Source organism: Oncorhynchus clarkii, unplaced genomic scaffold (genome assembly GCF_045791955.1).
Source record: "Oncorhynchus clarkii lewisi isolate Uvic-CL-2024 unplaced genomic scaffold, UVic_Ocla_1.0 unplaced_contig_12682_pilon_pilon, whole genome shotgun sequence".
Taxonomy (NCBI): domain Eukaryota; kingdom Metazoa; phylum Chordata; class Actinopteri; order Salmoniformes; family Salmonidae; genus Oncorhynchus; species Oncorhynchus clarkii.
In genome coordinates this window covers 55,190-75,645 of record NW_027258053.1, presented here as the reverse complement: position 1 = coordinate 75,645, position 20,456 = coordinate 55,190, and the positions used below count along the sequence as shown (strand labels likewise).

Below are 20,456 nucleotides of genomic sequence, written 5' to 3'. Positions count from 1 at the left end.
TGGTAAATAACACACCAACATGTAATAACTGTCAGACCAGGTTGGTAAATAACACACCAACATGTAATAACTGTCAAACCAGGTTGGTAAATAACACACCAACATGTAATAACTGTCAGACCTCACATGTAATAACTGACAGACCTCACAGGGTCTGAACCAACCATGCCCACTGACAGACCTCACAGGGTCTGAACCAACCCTGCCCACTGACAGACCTCACAAGGCGTGAACCAACCTTGCTCACTGACAGATCTCAGCGTGTGAACCAACCTTGCTCACTGACAGATCTCAGGGTATGAACCAACCCTGCTCACTGACAGATCTCACAGGGTATGAACCAACCCTGCCCATTGACAGATCTCAGGGTGTGAACCAACCTTGCCTCTTGGATTTCAGCAGTCCTCTATTTCATCACCCTAGTACTTATCCCTAGGGTGATGAAGCAACACAGTCAACCAATACTGGTCATCTATGTTACATGTGTATTAACCACTATACCTCTAAGGCTGATTTCCCAGACACCCATGAAGTCCTAGTCTAGAAAACATGTCCATTTGATATTGTTCAGATGTAGTGCTTTCCAGTGGAGGACTATAATCTGTGTCCAGGAAACGAGCCCCAAGCCTCTGAGGATCAATGGTATCCAAATCAAAAGTTCAGCGCCCAACGTGGGGCTCGAACCCACGACCCTGAGATTAAGAGTCTCATGCTCTACCGACTGAGCTAGCCAGGCTTGGAGATACAACCCACAACATCCCAAAATAACACAACTGTCAGACCAGGTTGGTAAATAACACACCAACATGTAATAACTATCAGACCAGGTTGGTAAATAACACACCAACATGTAATAACTGTCAGACCAGGTTGGTAAATAACACACCAACATGTAATAACTGTCAGACCAGGTTGGTAAATAACACACCAACATGTAATAACTGTCAGACCAGGTTGGTAAATAACACACCAACATGTAATAACTGTCAGACCAGGTTGGTAAATAACACACCAACATGTAATAACTCAAACCAGGTTGGTAAATAACACACCAACATGTAATAACTGTCAGACCAGGTTGGTAAATAACACACCAACATGTAATAACTGTCAGACCAGGTTGGTAAATAACACACCAACATGTAATAACTGTCAGACCAGGTTGGTAAATAACACACCAACATGTAATAACTATCAGACCAGGTTGGTAAATAACACACCAACATGTAATAACTGACAGACCAGGTTGGTAAATAACACACCAACATGTAATAACTGACAGACCAGGTTGGTAAATAACACACCAACATGTAATAACTGTCAGACCGGGTTGGTAAATAACACACCAACATGTAATAACTGTCAGACCAGGTTGGTAAATAACACACCAACATGTAATAACTGTCAGACCAGGTTGGTAAATAACACACCAACATGTAATAACTGTTAGACCAGGTTGGTAAATAACACACCAACATGTAATAACTGTTAGACCAGGTTGGTAAATAACACACCAACATGTAATAAAAATAACACACCAACATTGGTAAATAACACACCAACATGTAATAACTGTCAGACCAGGTTGGTAAATAACACACCAACATGTAATAACTGTCAGACCAGGTTGGTAAATAACACACCAACATGTAATAACTGTCAGACCAGGTTGGTAAATAACACACCAACATGTAATAACTGTCAGACCAGGTTGGTAAATAACACACCAACATGTAATAACTGTCAGACCAGGTTGGTAAATAACACACCAACATGTAATAACTGTCAGACCAGGTTGGTAAATAACACACCAGCCCAACATGTAATAACTGTCAGACCAGGTTGGTAAATAACACACCAACATGTAATAACTGTCAGACCAGGTTGGTAAATAACACACCAACATGTAATAACTGTCAGACCAGGTTGGTAAATAACACACCAGCCCAACATGTAATAACTGTCAGACCAGGTTGGTAAATAACACACCAGCCCAACATGTAATAACTATCAGACCAGGTTGGTAAGTAACACACCAACATGTAATAACTGTCAGACCAGGTTGGTAAATAACACACCAACATGTAATAACTGTAAGACCAGGTTGGTAAATAACACACCAACATGTAATAACTGTCAGACCAGGTTGGTAAATAACACACCAGCCCAACATGTAATAACTGTCAGACCAGGTTGGTAAATAACACACCAACATGTAATAACTGTCAGACCAGGTTGGTAAATAACACACCAACATGTAATAACTGTCAGACCAGGTTGGTAAATAACACACCAACATGTAATAACTGTCAGACCAGGTTGGTAAATAACACACCAACATGTAATAACTGTCAGACCAGGTTGGTAAATAACACACCAACATGTAATAACTGACAGACCAGGTTGGTAAATAACACACCAACATGTAATAACTGTCAGACCAGGTTGGTAAATAACACACCAACATGTAATAACTCAGACCAGGTTGGTAAATAACACACCAACATGTAATAACTGTTAGACCAGGTTGGTAAATAACACACCAACATGTAATAAAAATAACACACCAACATTGGTAAATAACACACCAACATGTAATAACTGTCAGACCAGGTTGGTAAATAACACACCAACATGTAATAACTGTCAGACCAGGTTGGTAAATAACACACAAACATGTAATAACTGTCAGACCAGGTTGGTAAATAACACACCAGCCCAACATGTAATAACTATCAGACCAGGTTGGTAAGTAACACACCAACATGTAATAACTGTCAGACCAGGTTGGTAAATAACACACCAACATGTAATAACTGTCAGACCAGGTTGGTAAATAACACACCAACATGTAATAACTGTCAGACCAGGTTGGTAAATAACACACCAACATGTAATAACTGTCAGACCAGGTTGGTAAATAACACACCAACATGTAATAACTGTCAGACCAGGTTGGTAAATAACACACCAACATGTAATAACTGTCAGACCAGGTTGGTAAATAACACACCAACATGTAATAACTGTCAGACCAGGTTGGTAAATAACTAGTCTAGTGACAGTACCAACCCTGCCCATTGACAGACCTCACAGGGTCTGAACTAACCCTGCCCATTGACAGACCTCACAGGGTCTGAACTAACCCTGCCCATTGACAGACCTCACAGGGTCTGAACCAATCCTGCTCAGTGACAGACCTCACAGGGTCTGAACTAACCCTGCCCATTGACAGACCTCACAGGGTCTGAACCAACCCTGCCCATTGACAGACCTCACAGGATCTGAACCAACCCTGCTCAGTGACAGACCTCACAGGGTCTGAACCAACCATGCCCACTGACAGACCTCACAGGGTCTGAACCAACCCTGCCCATTGACAGACCTCGTTGGGTCTGAACAAACCCTGCACCTTGACAGACCTCGTTGGGTCTGAACAAACCCTGCACCTTGACAGACCTCACAGGGTCTGAACCAACCCTGCTCAGTGACAGACCTCACAGGGTCTGAACCAACCATGCCCACTGACAGACCTCACAGGGTCTGAACCAACCCTGCCCATTGACAGACCTCACAGGGTCTGAACCAACCCTGCTCAGTGACAGACCTCACAGGGTCTGTACCAACCCTGCTCAGTGACAGATCTCAGTGACAGATCTCAGGGTGTGAACCAACCCTGCCTCTTGGATTTCAGCAGTCCTCTATTTCATCACCCTAGTACTTATCCCTAGGGTGATGAAGCAACACAGTCAACCAATACTGGTCATCTATGTTGCATGTGTATTAACCACTATACCTCTAAGGCTGGTTTCCCAGACACCCATGAAGTCCTAGTCTAAAAACATGTCCATTTGATATTGTTCAGAGGTCGTGCTTTTCAGTGGAGGACTATAATCTGTGTCCAGGAAACGAGCCCCAAGCCTCTGAGGATCAATGGTATCCAAATCAAAAGGTCAGCGCCCAACGTGGGGCTCGAACCCACGACCCTGAGATTAAGAGTCTCATGCTCTACCGACTGAGCTAGCCGGGCTTGGAGATACAAACCACAACATCCTAAAATAACACAACTGTCAGACCAGGTTGGTAAATAACACACCAACATGTAATAACTGTCAGACCAGGTTGGTAAATAACACACCAACATGTAATAACTGTCAGACCAGGTTGGTAAATAACACACCAACATGTAATAACTGTCAGACCAGGTTGGTAAATAACACACCAACATGTAATAACTGTCAGACCAGGTTGGTAAATAACACACCAACATGTAATAACTGTCAGACCAGGTTGGTAAATAACACACCAACATGTAATAACTGTCAGACCAGGTTGGTAAATAACACACCAACATGTAATAACTGTCAGACCAGGTTGGTAAATAACACACCAGCCCAACATGTAATAACTGTCAGACCAGGTTGGTAAATAACACATCTGATTTGCTCGCATTTATCAGAAGAAAGGCTTTCGAATCAAAAGCTTAGCGCCCAACGTGGGGCTCGAACCCACGACCCTGAGATTAAGAGTCTCATGCTCTACCGACTGAGCTAGCCGGGCTTGCCTCACTATATAACACCACCCACATACAGACCTCACAGGGCGTGACCCAACCCTGCCCACTGACAGACCTAACAGGGTCTGAACTCTCTCTCTCTCTATATCAATAACAGTCTAAAGTTGACACATACTCATTCCAGGGGTTTTCTTAATGTTCTACATTGTAAAACAATAGTTAAGACAAATGATCAAATAACACATATGGAATCATGTAGTATATATATAGTATATATTGTATATTCTTCAAAGCAGCTACCATTTGCCTTGATAGCTTTGCACACTCTTGGCATTCTCTCAACCAGCTGCATGAGGAATGATTTTCCAACAGTCTTGAAGGAGTTCCCACATATGCTGAGCGCTTGTTGGCTGCTTTTCCACTCTTTCTTTTCCACTCTGCGGTCCAACTCATCCCAAACCATCTCATTTGGCTTGAGGTCAAATGATTGTGGAGGCCAGGTCATCTGATGCAGCACTCCATCACTCTCTTTGGTCAAATAGCTCTTACACAGCCTGGAGGTGTTTTGGGTCATTGTCCTGTTGAAAAACAAAATGTTAGTCCCACTAAGCGCAAACCAGATGGGATGGCGTATCGCTGCAGAATGCTGTGGTTGCCATGCTGGTTAAGTGTGCCTTGAATTCGAAATAATCATTGACAGTGTCACCAGCAAAGCACCATCACATCGCCTCCTCCATGCTTCACGTGGGGAACCACAGATGCAGAGATCATCCGTTCACCTCCTCTGCGTCTCACAAAGACACAGAAGTTGGAACCAAACATCTCAAATTTAGACCCTTCAGACCAAAGAACACATTTCCATCGGTCTAATGTCCATTGATCGTATTTCTTGGCCCATGCAAGCCTCTTCTTATTATTGGTGTCCTTTAGTAGTGGTTTCTTTGCAGCAATTCGACCACGAAGGCCTGATTCACAGTCTCCTCTGAACAGTTGATGCTGAGATGTGTCTGTTATTTGAACTCCATGAAGCGTTTATTTGGGCTGCAATCTGAAGTGCAGTTAACTCTAATGAACTTATCCTCTGCTGCAGAGGTACCTCTGGGTCTTCCTTTCCTGTGGTGGTCCTCATGAGAGCCAGTTTCATCGTTCAGCGCTTGGTGGTTTTTGTGACCGCACAGGAAGAAACTTTCAAAGTTGATGATATTTTCCAGATTGACTGACCTTCCTGTCTTAAAGTAATGATGGACTGTCGTTCCTCTTTGCTTGTTTGAGCTGTTCCTGCCATAATATGGACTTAAGTCTTATACCAAATAGGGCTATCTTCTGTATACTAGGGCTATCTTCTGTATACTAGGGCTATCTTCCTTTTCACAACACAACCGATTGGCTCAAACGTATTAAGAAGGAAAGAAATTCCACAAATTAACAAGGCACACCTGTTAATTGAAATGCATTCCAGGTGACTACCTCATGAAGCTGGTTGAGAGAATACCAAGCGTGTGCAAAGCTGTCATCAAAGCAAAGTGTGGCTACTTTGAAGAACCTCAAATATATTTTAATTTGTTTAACACTACATGATTCCATGTTTCATAGTTTGTCTTTACTGTTTTCTACATTGTAGAATAAGTGAAAATAAAGAAAATCTTGGAATGAGTAGGTGTCCACATTTTTGACTGGCATTCATACTGACATACATGACATAAATACACTACCTTTCAAAAGTTTGGGGTCACTTAGAAAAGGTCCTTGTTTTTGAAAGAAAAGCAAAAACAATTGTCCATTAAAATAACATAAAATTGATCAGAAATACAGTGTAGACATTGTTAATGTTGTAAATGATTATAGTAGCTGGGAACGGCTGGTTTTTTAAATTGAATATCTACATAGGCATATCTCAGACTGGCCAAATAAATAAAAGATTAAGATTGGCAAAAGAACACAATCTTAATCTTTTATTTCTTTGGCCATTCTGAGATATGGCTTTTTCTTTGCAACTCTGCCTAGAAGGCCAGCATCCTGGAGTCACCTCTTCACTGTTGACGTTGAGACTGGTGTTTTGCGGGTACTATTTAATGGAGCTGCCAGTTGAGGACTTGTGAGGCGTCTGTTTCTCAAACTATACACTAATGTATTTGTCCTCCTGCTCAGTTGTACACCGGGGCCTCCAACTCCTCTTTCTATTCTGGTTAGAGACAGTTTGCGCTGTTCTGTGAAGGGAGTAGTACACAGCGTTGTACGAGATCTTCAGTTTCTTGGCAATTTCTCTCATGGAATAGCCTTCATTTCTCAGAACAAGAATAGACTGAAGAGTTTCAGAAGAAAGGTCTTTGTTTCTGGCCATTTTGAGTCTGTAATCAAATCCACAAATGCTGATGCTCCAGATACTCAACTAGTTCAAAGAAGGCCAGTTGTAATTGCTTCTTTAAAATCAGCACAACAGTTTTCAGCTGTGCTAACATAATTGCAAAATAGTTTTAATTATCAATTAGCCTTTTAAAATGATAAACTTGGATTAGCTAACACAACGTGCCATTAGAACACAGGAGTGATGGTTGCTGATATGGGGCCTCTGAATGCCTATGTAGATATTCCAGCTACTATAGTCATTTACAACATTAACAATGTCTACACTGTATTTCTGATCAGTTTGATGTTATATTAAATGGAACAACAAAAAAATCAAAAAACAAGGACATTTCTAAGTGACCCCAAACTTTTGAACGGTAGTTCACACACACACACACACACACACACACACACACACACACACACACACACACACACACACACACACACACACACACACACACACACACACACACACACACACACACACACACACACACACACACACACACACACACACACACACACCCCCCTTTACGTAGGTGATGAGCCTGGGTTTGGTCTGACTGAGGGAGGGCCTCACCTCTGATGCCCAGGTGTGTGTGTGTGTGTACCTGTAGGGACCTCTCTCCAGGAGGTGATGAGGCGGGGTTTGGTCTGACTGAGGACGGGCCCCACCTCTGAAGCCCAGGTGTCCCCCGTAGAGCAGGCCAAGGCCCCCAGCAGAGACAGACACATCCAGGAGGCTGAGTACTGCTTCCCAAAGTCCACCGGCATCTCCCCTGGACCCACCTGATTAGAACCAGGACCACACAAAGGAAATAACCTCAGATGAGTGATAGATGTGTGGTCGGCTCACTTGGCTGAGGCAGTTGTTATATGTATTCAAATATATAATTCATTGACTGATTGATTGATTGATTGATTGACCGATTGACCTCGATCATATATAGCAGCGCCAGCTCTGTGGGGACACCACCGTTACAGAACACCTGCACCCAGTTCCTCTGACCACCTGGAGGGCAAAGGGGACACACATTAAAATGATAGTTCACCTCCAAAATGTTTCACTTCCTTTTGACTTCCCTGGGGGTGGGTTTCCTTGTTGAATGAGATACACTTCAAAACAGGTGAACTGTCCCTTTAAGGACAAATGACATAAGCAGGTGTTTAATTTTTGATTTTTTTAAACCAGATATTACTGACTGAGGTAGACTATGCAATCCAGTAGCAGGCTGTTGCTTACTGGAGTGTGGCCTGACGGGTGTGGCCTGACGGGTGTGGCCTGACTATCTCTAGAGAGTCATTTGGCCTAGCTCCTGGCCTAGCCGCTGGCCTAGCCGCTGTAACTCGTTACCTTCTTTATAGTCAGAGTCTAGTTTCTTCTTGACGTCTTCTTTCCAGCGTGTCAGCTTGGAGGAAGTGATGAAGAAAGCCAGCAGGGCAGAGAAGAAACTCATGTTGGCCATGGTGAGGATGAAGCCGACCAGCAGGGCTGTAGGGGACAGGGAACAAAAGCATGAAAACAATACAACGCAAACACTGATCCCAGATCTGTTTGTACTTGTTCATAGCCAACTCTTTGGGCCGTTGTTATGACCACGGGGGGGCGGCTCTAACAGATCTGGGACCAGGTTACAAACTAGGTCTAACTACCTTATCAGAAAGGCACTACAGAACCTCTACTCTCTCGGTATGTTTGAGAAAATCATGATGAAAGTGGCCATTTTATGCCCTTTTTAGACCTACTGTATATATGCCTCCTGTAAGACCCTATGATCTGTGAACTGTACACGATACAGACATCTTGTTGTCAATATACTCCTTATAGTGTGCCATATGGCTATGTCTCGATTTTTTATTTTTTATTATTTTTTTTGCATTCATTTATTATTCAACATTAAATATTCATATGAATATCTGAAAAGTAACTTTTTTTGATTTAGTTCATTTTAAAAGACATTGTTTGGGACAATATACTCTACAAATACATCACATTACCAGAGTGGGCTCTTTGCTGATTTAAGTTATGATACAGTTTATGAACACCAACACAGTGAATGGAGGGAAAACGGTTGTTTTCTTTAAACTCCCCCTGCTGGTGATTTGCTGAATGTGCAATCATGTCATTGGTCAATTACCTAGAATGCACATTTTCTATGTATAAAATGGTTTATATCTTCAAAAGTACCAGAGAACCCACTTTGAGGAGTATATTGTTGAATTAATATTCATATTTTTGTTATGTTGGGTAAAGTAAATGTGATAACATTTATTTCTGAATCTAGATGTATTCCATATTTGAGAGGACCCGGAGTATATTGACTCCAAGATGTTGTCTGTATCATGTACGGTTCAAGGGTCATAGGGTCTTACAGGAGGCATGGATAGGTTTAAAAAGAGCCTAAAATTAACACCTCCCTCATGATTTTCTTAAAAATAGTTTGGGAAACAAAATGTCAAAAGAACATTCCTCACAGTTTCTATGTGAGAATTGCCAGAACAATCCGTTATACCAAAAATATTTATGGGCTATTCTGCTGTGGAATGTACCAATTAGTACATGAATAAACTGCTTTAGTCAGTTGAATAATGTGATTCAGCACAGACCCTGATTAAAAGAATGGTGACTAATTAATTCCTCTCAGATCCAGATCACGAGGACTGTTGATGGCCTGGCTAACGTGCGACTGACTTCAGGAGCAACCCCTCTTCTCACACGCATACGCCTGGGGCTGCTGGAACTGTGTGGAATGCATCTTAGAATTAATAATAGCATTGAAACACCCAACAGAGACTCCTAAGGTTAAACTGATACTTGGGATTTTGGCAATGAAGCCCTTTATGTACTTCCCCAGAGTCCGATGAACTCTCGGATAACATTATGTCCAGTATAAAGGAAGTTAAGATGTAGATAGCACATTGCTTTGAAGTATATGGGTGATGCTAGTTAGCTTTGGCTCATGAAACTACATGTAACTTCCCTCATACTGGACACGGAGACATAAAAATGGTAGGAGGTCATCTGACTCTGGGGAAGTGCATCAAAGAGCCTCATTACCAAAATCCCAAAGTACCTCTTTAATAGTTTTTTCCCCTAATAATTTGTTGGGTGAGTTTGAGATTTGATGGATCAAATATATATATATATATACACACATACAAAGATAAAACTTTAATGATATTTTTTAAGGATGTTTTAAAACATTTATGCTCAGTTTCTGCTTGATGTTTCTTTGTTTCCATTGCAGCAAAATCATTCACTTTATCAAATCAGTCTTTGCTTTTGAAATGGCAATCTTTATTTGGTTGGCATTTCATATTCAAAATAACTAATTAAATGTGGAAACATAGGACATTGTTCAATCTCCTGTTTGTTTCATCAACAAACAAAGCATGTACAAAACAGTATTATGCAGTACCAGTCGAAAGACTACGAAATAATACATATGGAATCATGTAGTAACCAAAAAAAGTGTTAAATCAAAATATATTTTATATTTGAGATTCTTCAAAGTAGCCACACTTTGCTTTGATGACAGCTTTGCACACTCTTGGCATTCTCTCAACCAGCTTCATGAGGTAGTCACCTGGAATCCATTTCAATTAACAGGTGTACCTTGTTAAAAAAGTGAATGTTTGGAATTCATTTTCTTGTTAATGCCTTTGAGCCAATCAAATGACAGTCCATCATTACTTTAAGACATGAAGGTCAGTCAATCTGGAAAATGTCAAGAACTTTGAAAGTTTTTTTTCAAGCGCAGTCGAAAAACCATCAAGCGCTATGATGAAACTGGCTCTCATGAGGACCGCCACAGGAAAGGAAGACCCAGAGTTACCTCTGCTGCAGAGGATAAGTTCATTAGAGTTACCAGCCTCAGAAATTGCATCCCAAATAAATGCTTCAGAGTTTAAGTAAAAAACACATCAACAGTGTGAATCAGGCCTTCATGGTCGAATTGCTGCAAAGAAACCAATACTAAAGGACACCAATAATAAGAAGAGACTTGCTTGGGCCAAGAAACACGAGCAATGGACATTAGACCGGTGGAAATTGGTCCTTTGGTCTGAAGAGTCCAAATTTGAGATTTTTGGTTCCAACCGCCGTGTCTTTATGAGACGCAGAGTAGGTGAACGGATGATCTCTGCATGTGTGGTTCCCACGTGATGCATGGAGGAGGAGGTGAACAGATGATCTCTGCATGTGTGGTTCGCACGTGATGCATGGAGGAGGTGAACAGATGATCTCTGCATGTGTCGTTCCCACGTGATGCATGGAGTAGGAGGTGAACAGATGATCTCTGCATGTGTGGTTCCCACGTGATGCATGGAGGAGGTGAACAGATGATCTCTGCATGTGTCGTTCCCACGTGATGCATGGAGGTGTTGGTGTGATGGTGCGTTGCTGGTGACACTGTTGGGGATTTATTTAGAATTCAAGGCACACTTGCAGAGAAGAAGAATGGGAGAAACTCCTCAAATACAGGCGTGCCAAGCTTGGAGCAGCATACCCAAGAAGTCTTTAAGCTGTTATCGCTGCCAAAGCTGTAACAAGCTTGGAGCATCATACCCAAGAAATCTTCAGGCTGTTATTGCTGCCAAAGCTTTAGTACTCAGTAAAGGTTCTGTGGTATTGTGATGTCATTATGGGGTATTGTGATGTCATTATGGGGTATTGTGTTTGTAGATTGAGGAAAAAAACTATATAACCAATTTTAGAATAAGGCTGTAAAGTAACAAAAATGTGGAAAAATCAAGGGGTCTGAATACTTTCTGAATGCACTGTAGATACTGAATAGTATTATACAGTAGATATATAGATACTGTATATTATCAGACAGTACATATAGATATCATAAAATGAGATGTACAGTATGTATAATTTGAATTTAATACAAATACTCTCACACCATATAAAAAGTATTCATTAATTGAACTCATCAAGAGTAGTAGTAGTAGTAGTAGTAGTAGTAGTAGTAGTAGTAGTAGTAGTATATAATGTGGTCGTACCTCTCCAATGGAGGAGGGGGTAGCTCCTATCAGCTGTTGTAGTTATAGTATTAGTGGTAGTACTAGTAGTAGTTGTAGTAGTAGTGGTAGTGGTAGTACTAGTAGTAGTTGTAGTAGTAGTGGTAGTACTAGTAGTAGTTGTAGTACTAGTAGTAGTTGTAGTAGTAGTGGTAGTGGTAGTACTAGTAGTGGTAGTGGTGGTACTAGTAGTAGTTATAGTATTAGTAGTAGTACTAGTAGTAGTGGTAGTACTAGTAGTAGTTGTAGTGCTAGTAGTAAATACAGTTGAAGTCAGAAGTTTACATACACCTTAGCCAAATACATTTAAACTCAGTTTTTCACAATTCCTGACATTTAATCCTGACAATAATTTTGAAGTTTGCTTGGGGTCATTGTCTATTTGGAAGACCCATTTGCAACCAAGCTTTAACTTCCTGACTGATATCTTGAGATTTTGCTTCAATATATCCACATGATTTTCCTCCCTCAAGATGCCATCTATTTTGTGAGGTGCACCAGTCCCTCCTGCAACAAAGCACCCCCACAACATGATGCTGCCACCCTCGTGCTTCACAGTTGGGATGGTGTTCTTCGGTTTGCAAGCATCCCCATTTTCCCTCATAACATAACAATAGTCATTATGGCCAAACAGTTGTATTTTCGTTTCATCAGACCAGAAGACATTTCTCCAAAAAGTATGATCTTTGTCCCCATGTGGAGTTGCAAACCGTAGTCTGGCTTTTTTATGGCGGTTTTGGAGCAGTGTCTTCTTCCTTGCTGAGCATCCTTTCATGTTATGTTGATATAGGACTTGTTTTACTGTGGATATACTGTGGATATAGATACATTTGTACCCGTTTCCTCCAGCAGCTTCACAAGGTCCTTTGCTGTTGTTCAGGGATTGATTTGCACTTTTCGCAACAAAGTACGCTCATCTCTAGGAGACAGAATGTGTCTCCTTCCTAAACGGTATGACGGCTGCGTGGTCCCATGGTGTTTATACTTGTGTACTGTTGTTTGTACAGATGAACGTGGTACCTTCAGGCGTTTGGAAATTGCTCCCAAGGATGAACCAGACTTGTGGATGTCTACATTTTGTTTTCTGGAGTCTTGGCTGATTTCTTTTGATGTTCCCATGATGTCAAGCAAAGAGGCACTGAGCTTGAAGGTAGACCTTGAAATACATCCACATGTATACCTCCAATTGACTCAAATGACGTCAATTAGCCTATCAGAAGCTTCTAAAGCCATGACATCATTTTCTGGAATTTTCCAAGCTGTTTAAAGGCACAGTCAACTTAGTGTATGTAAACTTCTGACCCACTGGAATTGTGATACAGTGAATTATAAGTGAAATAATCTGTCTGTAAACAATTGCTGGAAAAATTACTTGTGTCATACACAAAGTAGATGTCCTAACCAACTTGCCAAAACTATAGTATGTTAACAAGAAATGTGTGGAGTGGTTGAAAAACTAGTTTTAATGACTCCAACCTAAGTGTATGTAAACTTCTGACTTCAACTGTAATGTGGTCTTACCTCTCCAAGGCAGGAGGGGGTAGCTCCTATCAGCTGTTGTAGTACTAGTAGTAGTGTGATCTTACCTCTCCAAGGGAGGAGGGGGTAGCTCCTATCAGCTGTTGTTGTCTTGGTAGTAGTAGTATATAATGTGGTCTTACCTCGCCAAGGGAGGAGGGGGTAGCTCCTATCAGCTGTTGTTGTCGTAGTGGTAGTAGTGGTAGTAGTGGTAGTAGTGGTAGTAGTAGTAGTGGTAGTAGTAGTAGTAGTAGTAGTAGTAGTAGTAGTAGTAGTAGTAGTAGTAGTAGTAGTAGTAATAACAATCATTTTTATGGGAGCATCATTTGAGGAGAATATTTATTTGACACAGACAATTAGTAACAGCATCATGATGATCTGTTTAACATGACGATATCACAGGTGAACGAAACCGATGACTGATCATAACAGAAACCAGTATTGAATCACAGTCTGATTTGGCAAACAAAAGCTGGACATGCCAGTGCTTCCCCTATATTCATTTAGCAGCGGCGGGCCGCCACATCAAAACAGATCAACATGGTGAAAACGTTTTCAGTGTGAACTTAAAACGACTAAAACCAGATAGAAAGTATGTAGAAAAGATAAATGGAGCGATATCTTTCTAAATAAGATCATCTTTGAGAACTAACCATCACCAAAATAAAAAAACTACACAGTCAGAGAGAATCTAAAATGTTTTTAAAAAATGTCCTGGCATGGGGCCTCATAGACTTGTTTTAACAAAGTTTTAGTTATACGACATAAGCCATGGTAAAATGTGTAGAATTGCAGGAAATTATCTTTAAAAAAAAAAAAAAAAACATTCTCAGCCCCATGAAAGTGTATAACTGCAAGAAACTCTTTAAAAACTGTGGCCACGCCCACGACCACACCCACAACCACGACCACACCCAGAAGTATCATTACCTACTAGCTACAGTGTGTTGTTGTTGCGTTTTAGATTTAAGTTGGTTCGTGTCGGGTTTGTTCTTTCAACCGTTTCTGCGTTGTTTCTCAGTAGACAGGGGCAATACGTTGTCAGGTAGAGGTGTTTGAACTTAGTGCTGCTTAAACAGTACACAATTGGGTCCACTAGACAGTCCATGTGGGAAAAAACTATGAAACCATCGTAGACCTGAACAGCTATATTCTCAGCGTTCTCTAAATCCATGGCTCTGACAATCAACAGAACAATTCTAGCGATGGTACAAGGCAGGAAACAGAAAGAAAAGAGCAGTATGACAGAGGTGACCAGAAACACTGCTCGACGCAGCTTGGTCCTGTCACCTACTGTCTTCTTGTTGAGTCTGTTGACAATGCGGACCGTGCAGTAGACCAACACAAAGAAAGGGATGAGAATCTGGGTGAAAAACACAACCTCTCTCAGAGTGTCAGTGACGTCCCCATGACTGCCACAGCAGCCGGACTTCAGCATGGTGGGGATAGTCAAAGGGAGCAGTACTAGCCAGATGACGACAGATATATGAGGGGACTTTTTCAGGACAAAGTCCTTGTTCCCAGGATGAACCACGTTGAAGTAGCGATCGAGTGAAATCACAGCCAGGAAGCCGATACTGGCGCCTCGGTTCAGAAACAGCATAAAGAGCATGGCTTTGCAGATCTTTCCGTCCACACTCTGCCGCTCTCCGCGAAGAAAATTGTAGGCGTTCACTGGCAAACAGCCCAGCAGAAGAAGGTCAGCCAACACCAGATTGAACAGGAAAAGGTTGTTGGAGTTCAGTTTCCAGAACTCCAGCTTGAAGATGAAGAGGTAAAGCACGGAGAGGTTAAGAGGCAGAGCCAGGGTGAACTCCACAATCATCACAGAGGCGTAGAATGTATACAAGGGCAGATTGTCTGCTGTGCAGTTATCATTCAGAAGATCCTCTTCCATAATATGAACTGGCAAAACCTGTCCCCCTTTTTACAGTCAAAGCCTGATCCTGTCCGAATCCTTAAGAAGGAAAAGCAGTCCTCCAGAGTCCTCAACGCCAAGTGAGTCTGTTTAAGGGAAGCTCCTATTCCGTGTGCAGACCTGGTTACACTGAAGGACTGTACTTCAGTCTGGAAGTAATTCCCCCCCCAGGCAGCCGTTGTAAACCGTTCAGACTTGTTGGTTGAGCACCTTCCATTCCTGAGTAGGCGAGTCACCACAGGACCAATAGATAAGCATTTGGTCCCACGAGGGATTGAGAATATAGTGGAAGACATTGCATCAACACACAACAACTATTTTTTCCCCCATATTTGTCATATTGGGGCGGCAGGGAGCCTAGTGGTTAGAGCGTTGGGCCAGTAACCGAAAGGTTGCTGGATCGAATCCCCGAGCTGACAAGGTAAAAATCTGTTGTTCTGTCCCTGAACAAGGCAGTTAACCCACTGTTCCCCTGAACAAGGCAGTTAACCCACTGTTCCCCTGAACAAGGCAGTTAACCCACTGTTCCCCTGAACAAGGCAGTTAACCCACTGTTCCCCTGAACAAGGCAGTTAACCCACTGTTCCCCTGAACAAGGCAGTTAACCCACTGTTTCTAGGCCGTCATTGTAAATAAGATGTTTTTCTTAACTGACTTGTCTGGTTAAGTTAAATATCTGTTTATAAAAGTTATATTTTTCATTTGCTACATATTCTCCCTGCTGAATTCCTACATGAAGTAGGCCTAAGTAAGTGCAGGGGCGTGCCTCTGGTTGCACAACACATCCGTGGGAATTAACATGTAGGTGAGGCTGTCATAACACGTTTTGATTGATTAAAACACACAGAACTACAAGGTGAAGACACAGGCAATTCTTCCGCTGAAAGTCATAGCATACCTCATGATCAGGAAGGTTTTATTTTGATTCATTGATTTATGTTCTATTGTTTGTTTACCTCCCAGGGCTCCGCTGTGGTCCAGACTCCTCTTCTTCAGGGCCCGTGTGGTGAGAGTCAGAGGAACCAGGATGGAGAACAACCATCGCCATGGAGACACCGGCTGGAGAGTGCCTGGAATGACGCATTGAATTAGGTTATAGCTCTAGCTAATAATCAGTGTTTCATCAAGTCGTGCTTCATCCTCTTTAACAAACATCTACTACTGAAACCATCTCTCCTTGTCTATATTCTGGAATGAGGTGAATATAAACCTCTCTTTTTTTAGGCGGGGGGGCAACAGAACTAGGCGGCGGCGGCGAGGGGGGGGAGCAACAGAGCTAGGAAGGGGGGAGCAACAGAGCTAGGAAGGGGGGGCAACAGAGCTAGGAAGGGGGGGGCAACAGAGCTAGGAAGGGGGGAGCAACAGAGCTAGGAAGGGGGGGGCAACAGAGCTAGGAAGGGGGGGGCAACAGAGCTAGGAAGGGGGGGGGGCAACAGAGCTAGGAAGGGGGGGGGGCAACAGAGCTAGGAAGGGGGGGGGCAACAGAGCTAGGAAGGGGGGGGAAACAGAGCTAGGAAGGGGGGGGGGAACAGAGCTAGGAAGGGGGGGGGCAACAGAGCTAGGAAGGGGGGGAGCAACAGAGCTAGGAAGGGGGGGAGCAACAGAGCTAGGAAGGGGGGCCTATCTTGCTTATAGAGTGTTGAGAGAAAGTTTGCACCCTTTAGCATTGTCTCTATTTCTGCAACAAAACATGTTCTCCCCTCTTATGGGTAACGGTGAGAGCATGTGAGCATGTTTTGCAGCCTCTACACCTCTCACTCATCCGTATTCATGATTAATTCGTATTTTTTTCTTAATCATGGCACTATCAAGATTAATTTAGAAGTGTTCTGAAACATCTTCTATATGGGACCAAATACTAAACTTTTGACTACTTTAATCCACTTTGAGCTCATTCATCTAGAGATTCACATACTTTTTTCCCCACAAATAAATGTATTTATTTATTTTCTCAATAAAGAAATTCAAAAGTACAGTTGTTTTTGTGTTATTCGTTTAAATCAGATGAACTTGATCTATTAATAGGAGTAGGACGTAGATGAAGATCTGATTACATTTATGCAGAACATTTATTATTATTTTAAAGGGTTAACAAGCTTTTTATAACCCACAACGGTAGGGAAAACACTGGACATAACTGACAAGGTGTGTGTGTGTGAGCATGTCCACGCACGCAAGTGTCTCTTACCAAAATATGTGCTGGCTGTGATGGAAATGATCCAGAAGAAGAGGGAGATGGCCAGGGTGGCACACAACACGATCATATCAGTCATCATCTTGAGGTATTCTTTCATTTGTATCTCATCCTCAAAAATCATTGTGGAAGAAGTGAATAGAACCTGTGGAAGTCATCGACGTTACCTTGAGCACTTGTTTAGTTATATGACAGATGGCTTACAGGGGACAGTTAGTAGCCTGGTCCAAGGTCTGTCTGTACTGTCTTGCCAACTCCTGTGGGCACATTGACACACCAGGCAGACCTCGGACCAGGCTAGTCTGGGCAGCGGCTGGTGGGCTTTATGGATCTCTATCATAAACCCACTAACAGCTGCCCAGGCTAGGTAGGACCAGGCCATTACTCCTAAAAACGTAAGACTGACCGGACAGCGTCATAAGTCGCTAGTCAACTAGCTAGCTAACGTTAGCTGTCTACTGGTGTGGAACTAGCAGCTAGCTAGCAAGCTAATAAGTCGGAAAGTGGGCTAAAGAAAATAGGGTAAAGGTTGCACCTGAAGTAGCCGAAGCCATGGCTTTGTATCCTGCTTCTTCCATTGTGGGGAAGTGCCAATACAACTAGCTAATGTAACTTGTCCCTCCCTATAAGATAACTTAGCGAGATGAACCGATTCACAGCTGTCACAGTCCTGTAGCGGAGTCAGATTTCAAAACACAGGACTCGTTGTTCATCTTCTGTGGAGTTTATATGGCGGTTGGAAACCAACTTTAAGGTGCATTACCGCCACCAACTGGACTGGAGTGTGGACCAAAGACAGGGAAAGTCGAAATCCTAACCAATTTTCTCAACTCCCTAAGAAAACGTAATACATAATGAAATACCACATTCCCGTATGATTTCCCCAGCAGTTCACTTTCATTGTTGACTGAGAACCGGATGTGGATTTAAAGAAATACATGCGTACTTCCGCTAATCTGTCAGATTAAAACTTCATATTTCACAAAAATAAATATTTCACCAAACACAAATCCATCAATACGTTTGAGTAATAAATACAAAAGCAAATATATTATTCAGCGTTTATGTGATTTTTTTTCACTATTAGGATATCCATGTATTACTTACATACATTTAAACATCATGAATTTCAGGGGCCTCGTGTATCAACCAAATCTGTGCATAAACCACGCGTGGGATAAATTCCACGCAAATTGTGAGATTAATCAATATGAACGTTTGCTTGAGCGTGACTGAGTAAATTTACGCACAGCCATAAACATGCGTAGGCACAGTGTCAAGTGTTGGAATAAGGGAACTGTTTGTCAAGCGTGTGGAAAATATATGTTGAAAATGTGTGAAACTGTTCCGAGTAATAATTAAATCATTTTTCGATTGAATTGTATTTCAATTGTGAATTCATGCAACACATATTGACAGGCTATATATAATTTGACCACATCAGTGCATTTGTTTTGATACTAATCCATATAATGTACAGTCATTTGTTAAATTAGAGGCAAGTGTTAAAGTTAAACCATTGTAGAAATACTATAAAAGACTGAGATAATGGAAATCACATGAGAGATGGCTGATCATGGGCTGTTACATTATCTGGCACACACTGCATTTCGCAGAGCGCGTTTTTAGAGACCGGTGGTACTTTTTACAGAAAGTACAGATTGGTTTATCAGATATCGTTCCCCAAATAATTTATTCTTAACTGACTTGCCTAGTTAAATAAAGGTTAATTAATACATAATTAATAATTTATTAATATATTATATATATATATAGGAGGCCTCATTTATCAATATTGCTAGAAACTATTCTAAAATACTATTTATGAACGGAATGTAGAATGTTCCTACGCATAGAAAAAGTGTGATTTGTTTATTTATTTTAAATAGAAAAAGTGTAACAAATCACATTTTTCTATGCGTAGGAACATTCTACATTCCGTTCATACGTAGTATTTTAGAATAGTTTCTATCAATATTGATAAATGAGGCCCCTGACATTTTATAAAGAGTGTAAGCCTTGGCGTGTTTTATTATAGTGGCTAGCGTAGCACATGGAGATGTGTGAAACTTACTCCTTAGCCGAGGTGTCACTGCATCGCCTCATTAGCTAGCTGTCCCAAGGTAACATGACCGTCTTTTAATGGAACAAGGCTGAGGTCCCGAGTTCGCGCCAGATGTGGATCGAATCCGAGGAAGTGGTATTAGCTAAGCTACTAGCTAATTTACATGTTTAATATACTTATGTACAATTAATTCACCTGTGTGTCAATATAAGAGTAGTCATTAGCAGGCATTGGCTATCACTGCAATTTCATAAAACGATCAAGTTCTGAGGAGCAGAGTGGTTTTCTGTTAAAATATTAGCTAAACATAACACTCTTTACAAACAAACTCACCACCAATAGTTTACCATCAAAGTACACTATAAAGCATTATGATTAAAAGCCCTTGTTACCTACCCAAATATAACGAAATTGTCTGCCGGTCGAAAATCCTCTATCACTACCTTCTGACATCAAACAGTCATAGTGACTTTTTAAAGCGGACTTGGATTCACCCTGAATCAAAAAGCATGTCAAATAATTTGTAGTATGACGTGATATCAAGAAGCCCCAGCCACTGACTGAGGACTCTTTGATTGAGCCCTATAATACCAGGAAACTTAATAGCTGTTTTCCTGTAATACCAGGAAACACGGCTTCACAGTGGTGTGTTGGTTCCAACAGTTCAACCACACGCACATTATCTCAGAAGTATGTAGTTAAAAAGATTTATTCGTTCCAATTATTATTTTCAATGCCTTCTAGAAAGACGAACTGAAAGACATACGTTATACTTATATACTGTAATGAAACAGGCAGGGAGCAGGTCTCGAACCCTCGACCATCGAGCCCGAGGTCCGGCGCGCTATCGACTGTGCCGCAAAAGCATGCC

General features: G+C 41.7%; 2 protein-coding genes and 3 non-coding genes across 8 annotated transcripts in view; all 5 read right to left on the bottom strand.

The window, feature by feature from the left end:
* LOC139394652 (transmembrane protein 19-like) overlaps window positions 1–18,429 on the bottom strand; it is a 41,043-nt gene extending 22,614 nt beyond the window's left edge. For all 4 annotated transcript variants that reach the window (XR_011629840.1, XR_011629839.1, XR_011629838.1 and 1 more), the window contains exons 1-6: window positions 18,056–18,429; window positions 17,515–17,665; window positions 16,283–16,396; window positions 8,220–8,357; window positions 7,801–7,877; window positions 7,477–7,654 (exon numbers count right to left, since the gene is read on the bottom strand). Coding sequence is in view for 1 of the 4 variants with exons in the window: in XM_071142756.1 (XP_070998857.1) it covers window positions 7,477–7,654; window positions 7,801–7,877; window positions 8,220–8,357; window positions 16,283–16,396; window positions 17,515–17,644 (637 nt within the window). In the remaining 3 variants the exon portion in view is untranslated. The remainder of the gene's footprint in view (window positions 1–7,476; window positions 7,655–7,800; window positions 7,878–8,219; window positions 8,358–16,282; window positions 16,397–17,514; window positions 17,666–18,055) is intronic.
* On the bottom strand, window positions 664–736 carry trnak-cuu (transfer RNA lysine (anticodon CUU)). The gene has a single exon. It is a non-coding gene; the product is annotated as a tRNA-Lys (tRNA).
* On the bottom strand, window positions 3,958–4,030 carry trnak-cuu (transfer RNA lysine (anticodon CUU)). Its single transcript has one exon. It is a non-coding gene; the product is annotated as a tRNA-Lys (tRNA).
* Window positions 4,488–4,560, bottom strand: trnak-cuu (transfer RNA lysine (anticodon CUU)). Its single transcript has one exon. It is a non-coding gene; the product is annotated as a tRNA-Lys (tRNA).
* LOC139394656 (12-(S)-hydroxy-5,8,10,14-eicosatetraenoic acid receptor-like) lies at window positions 14,246–15,635 on the bottom strand. Its single transcript, XM_071142759.1, has one exon. The coding sequence runs from the start codon at window positions 15,303–15,305 to the stop codon at window positions 14,346–14,348; it is 960 nt and encodes a 319-aa protein (XP_070998860.1). The 5' UTR covers window positions 15,306–15,635; the 3' UTR covers window positions 14,246–14,345.
* Window positions 18,430–20,456: the final 2,027 nt, after the last annotated feature.

Coding starts and splice junctions, on each gene's coding strand:
- LOC139394656 (XM_071142759.1), bottom strand. CDS start 15,305: ATGGAAGAGGATCTTCTGAATGATAACTGCACAGCAGACAATCTGCCC.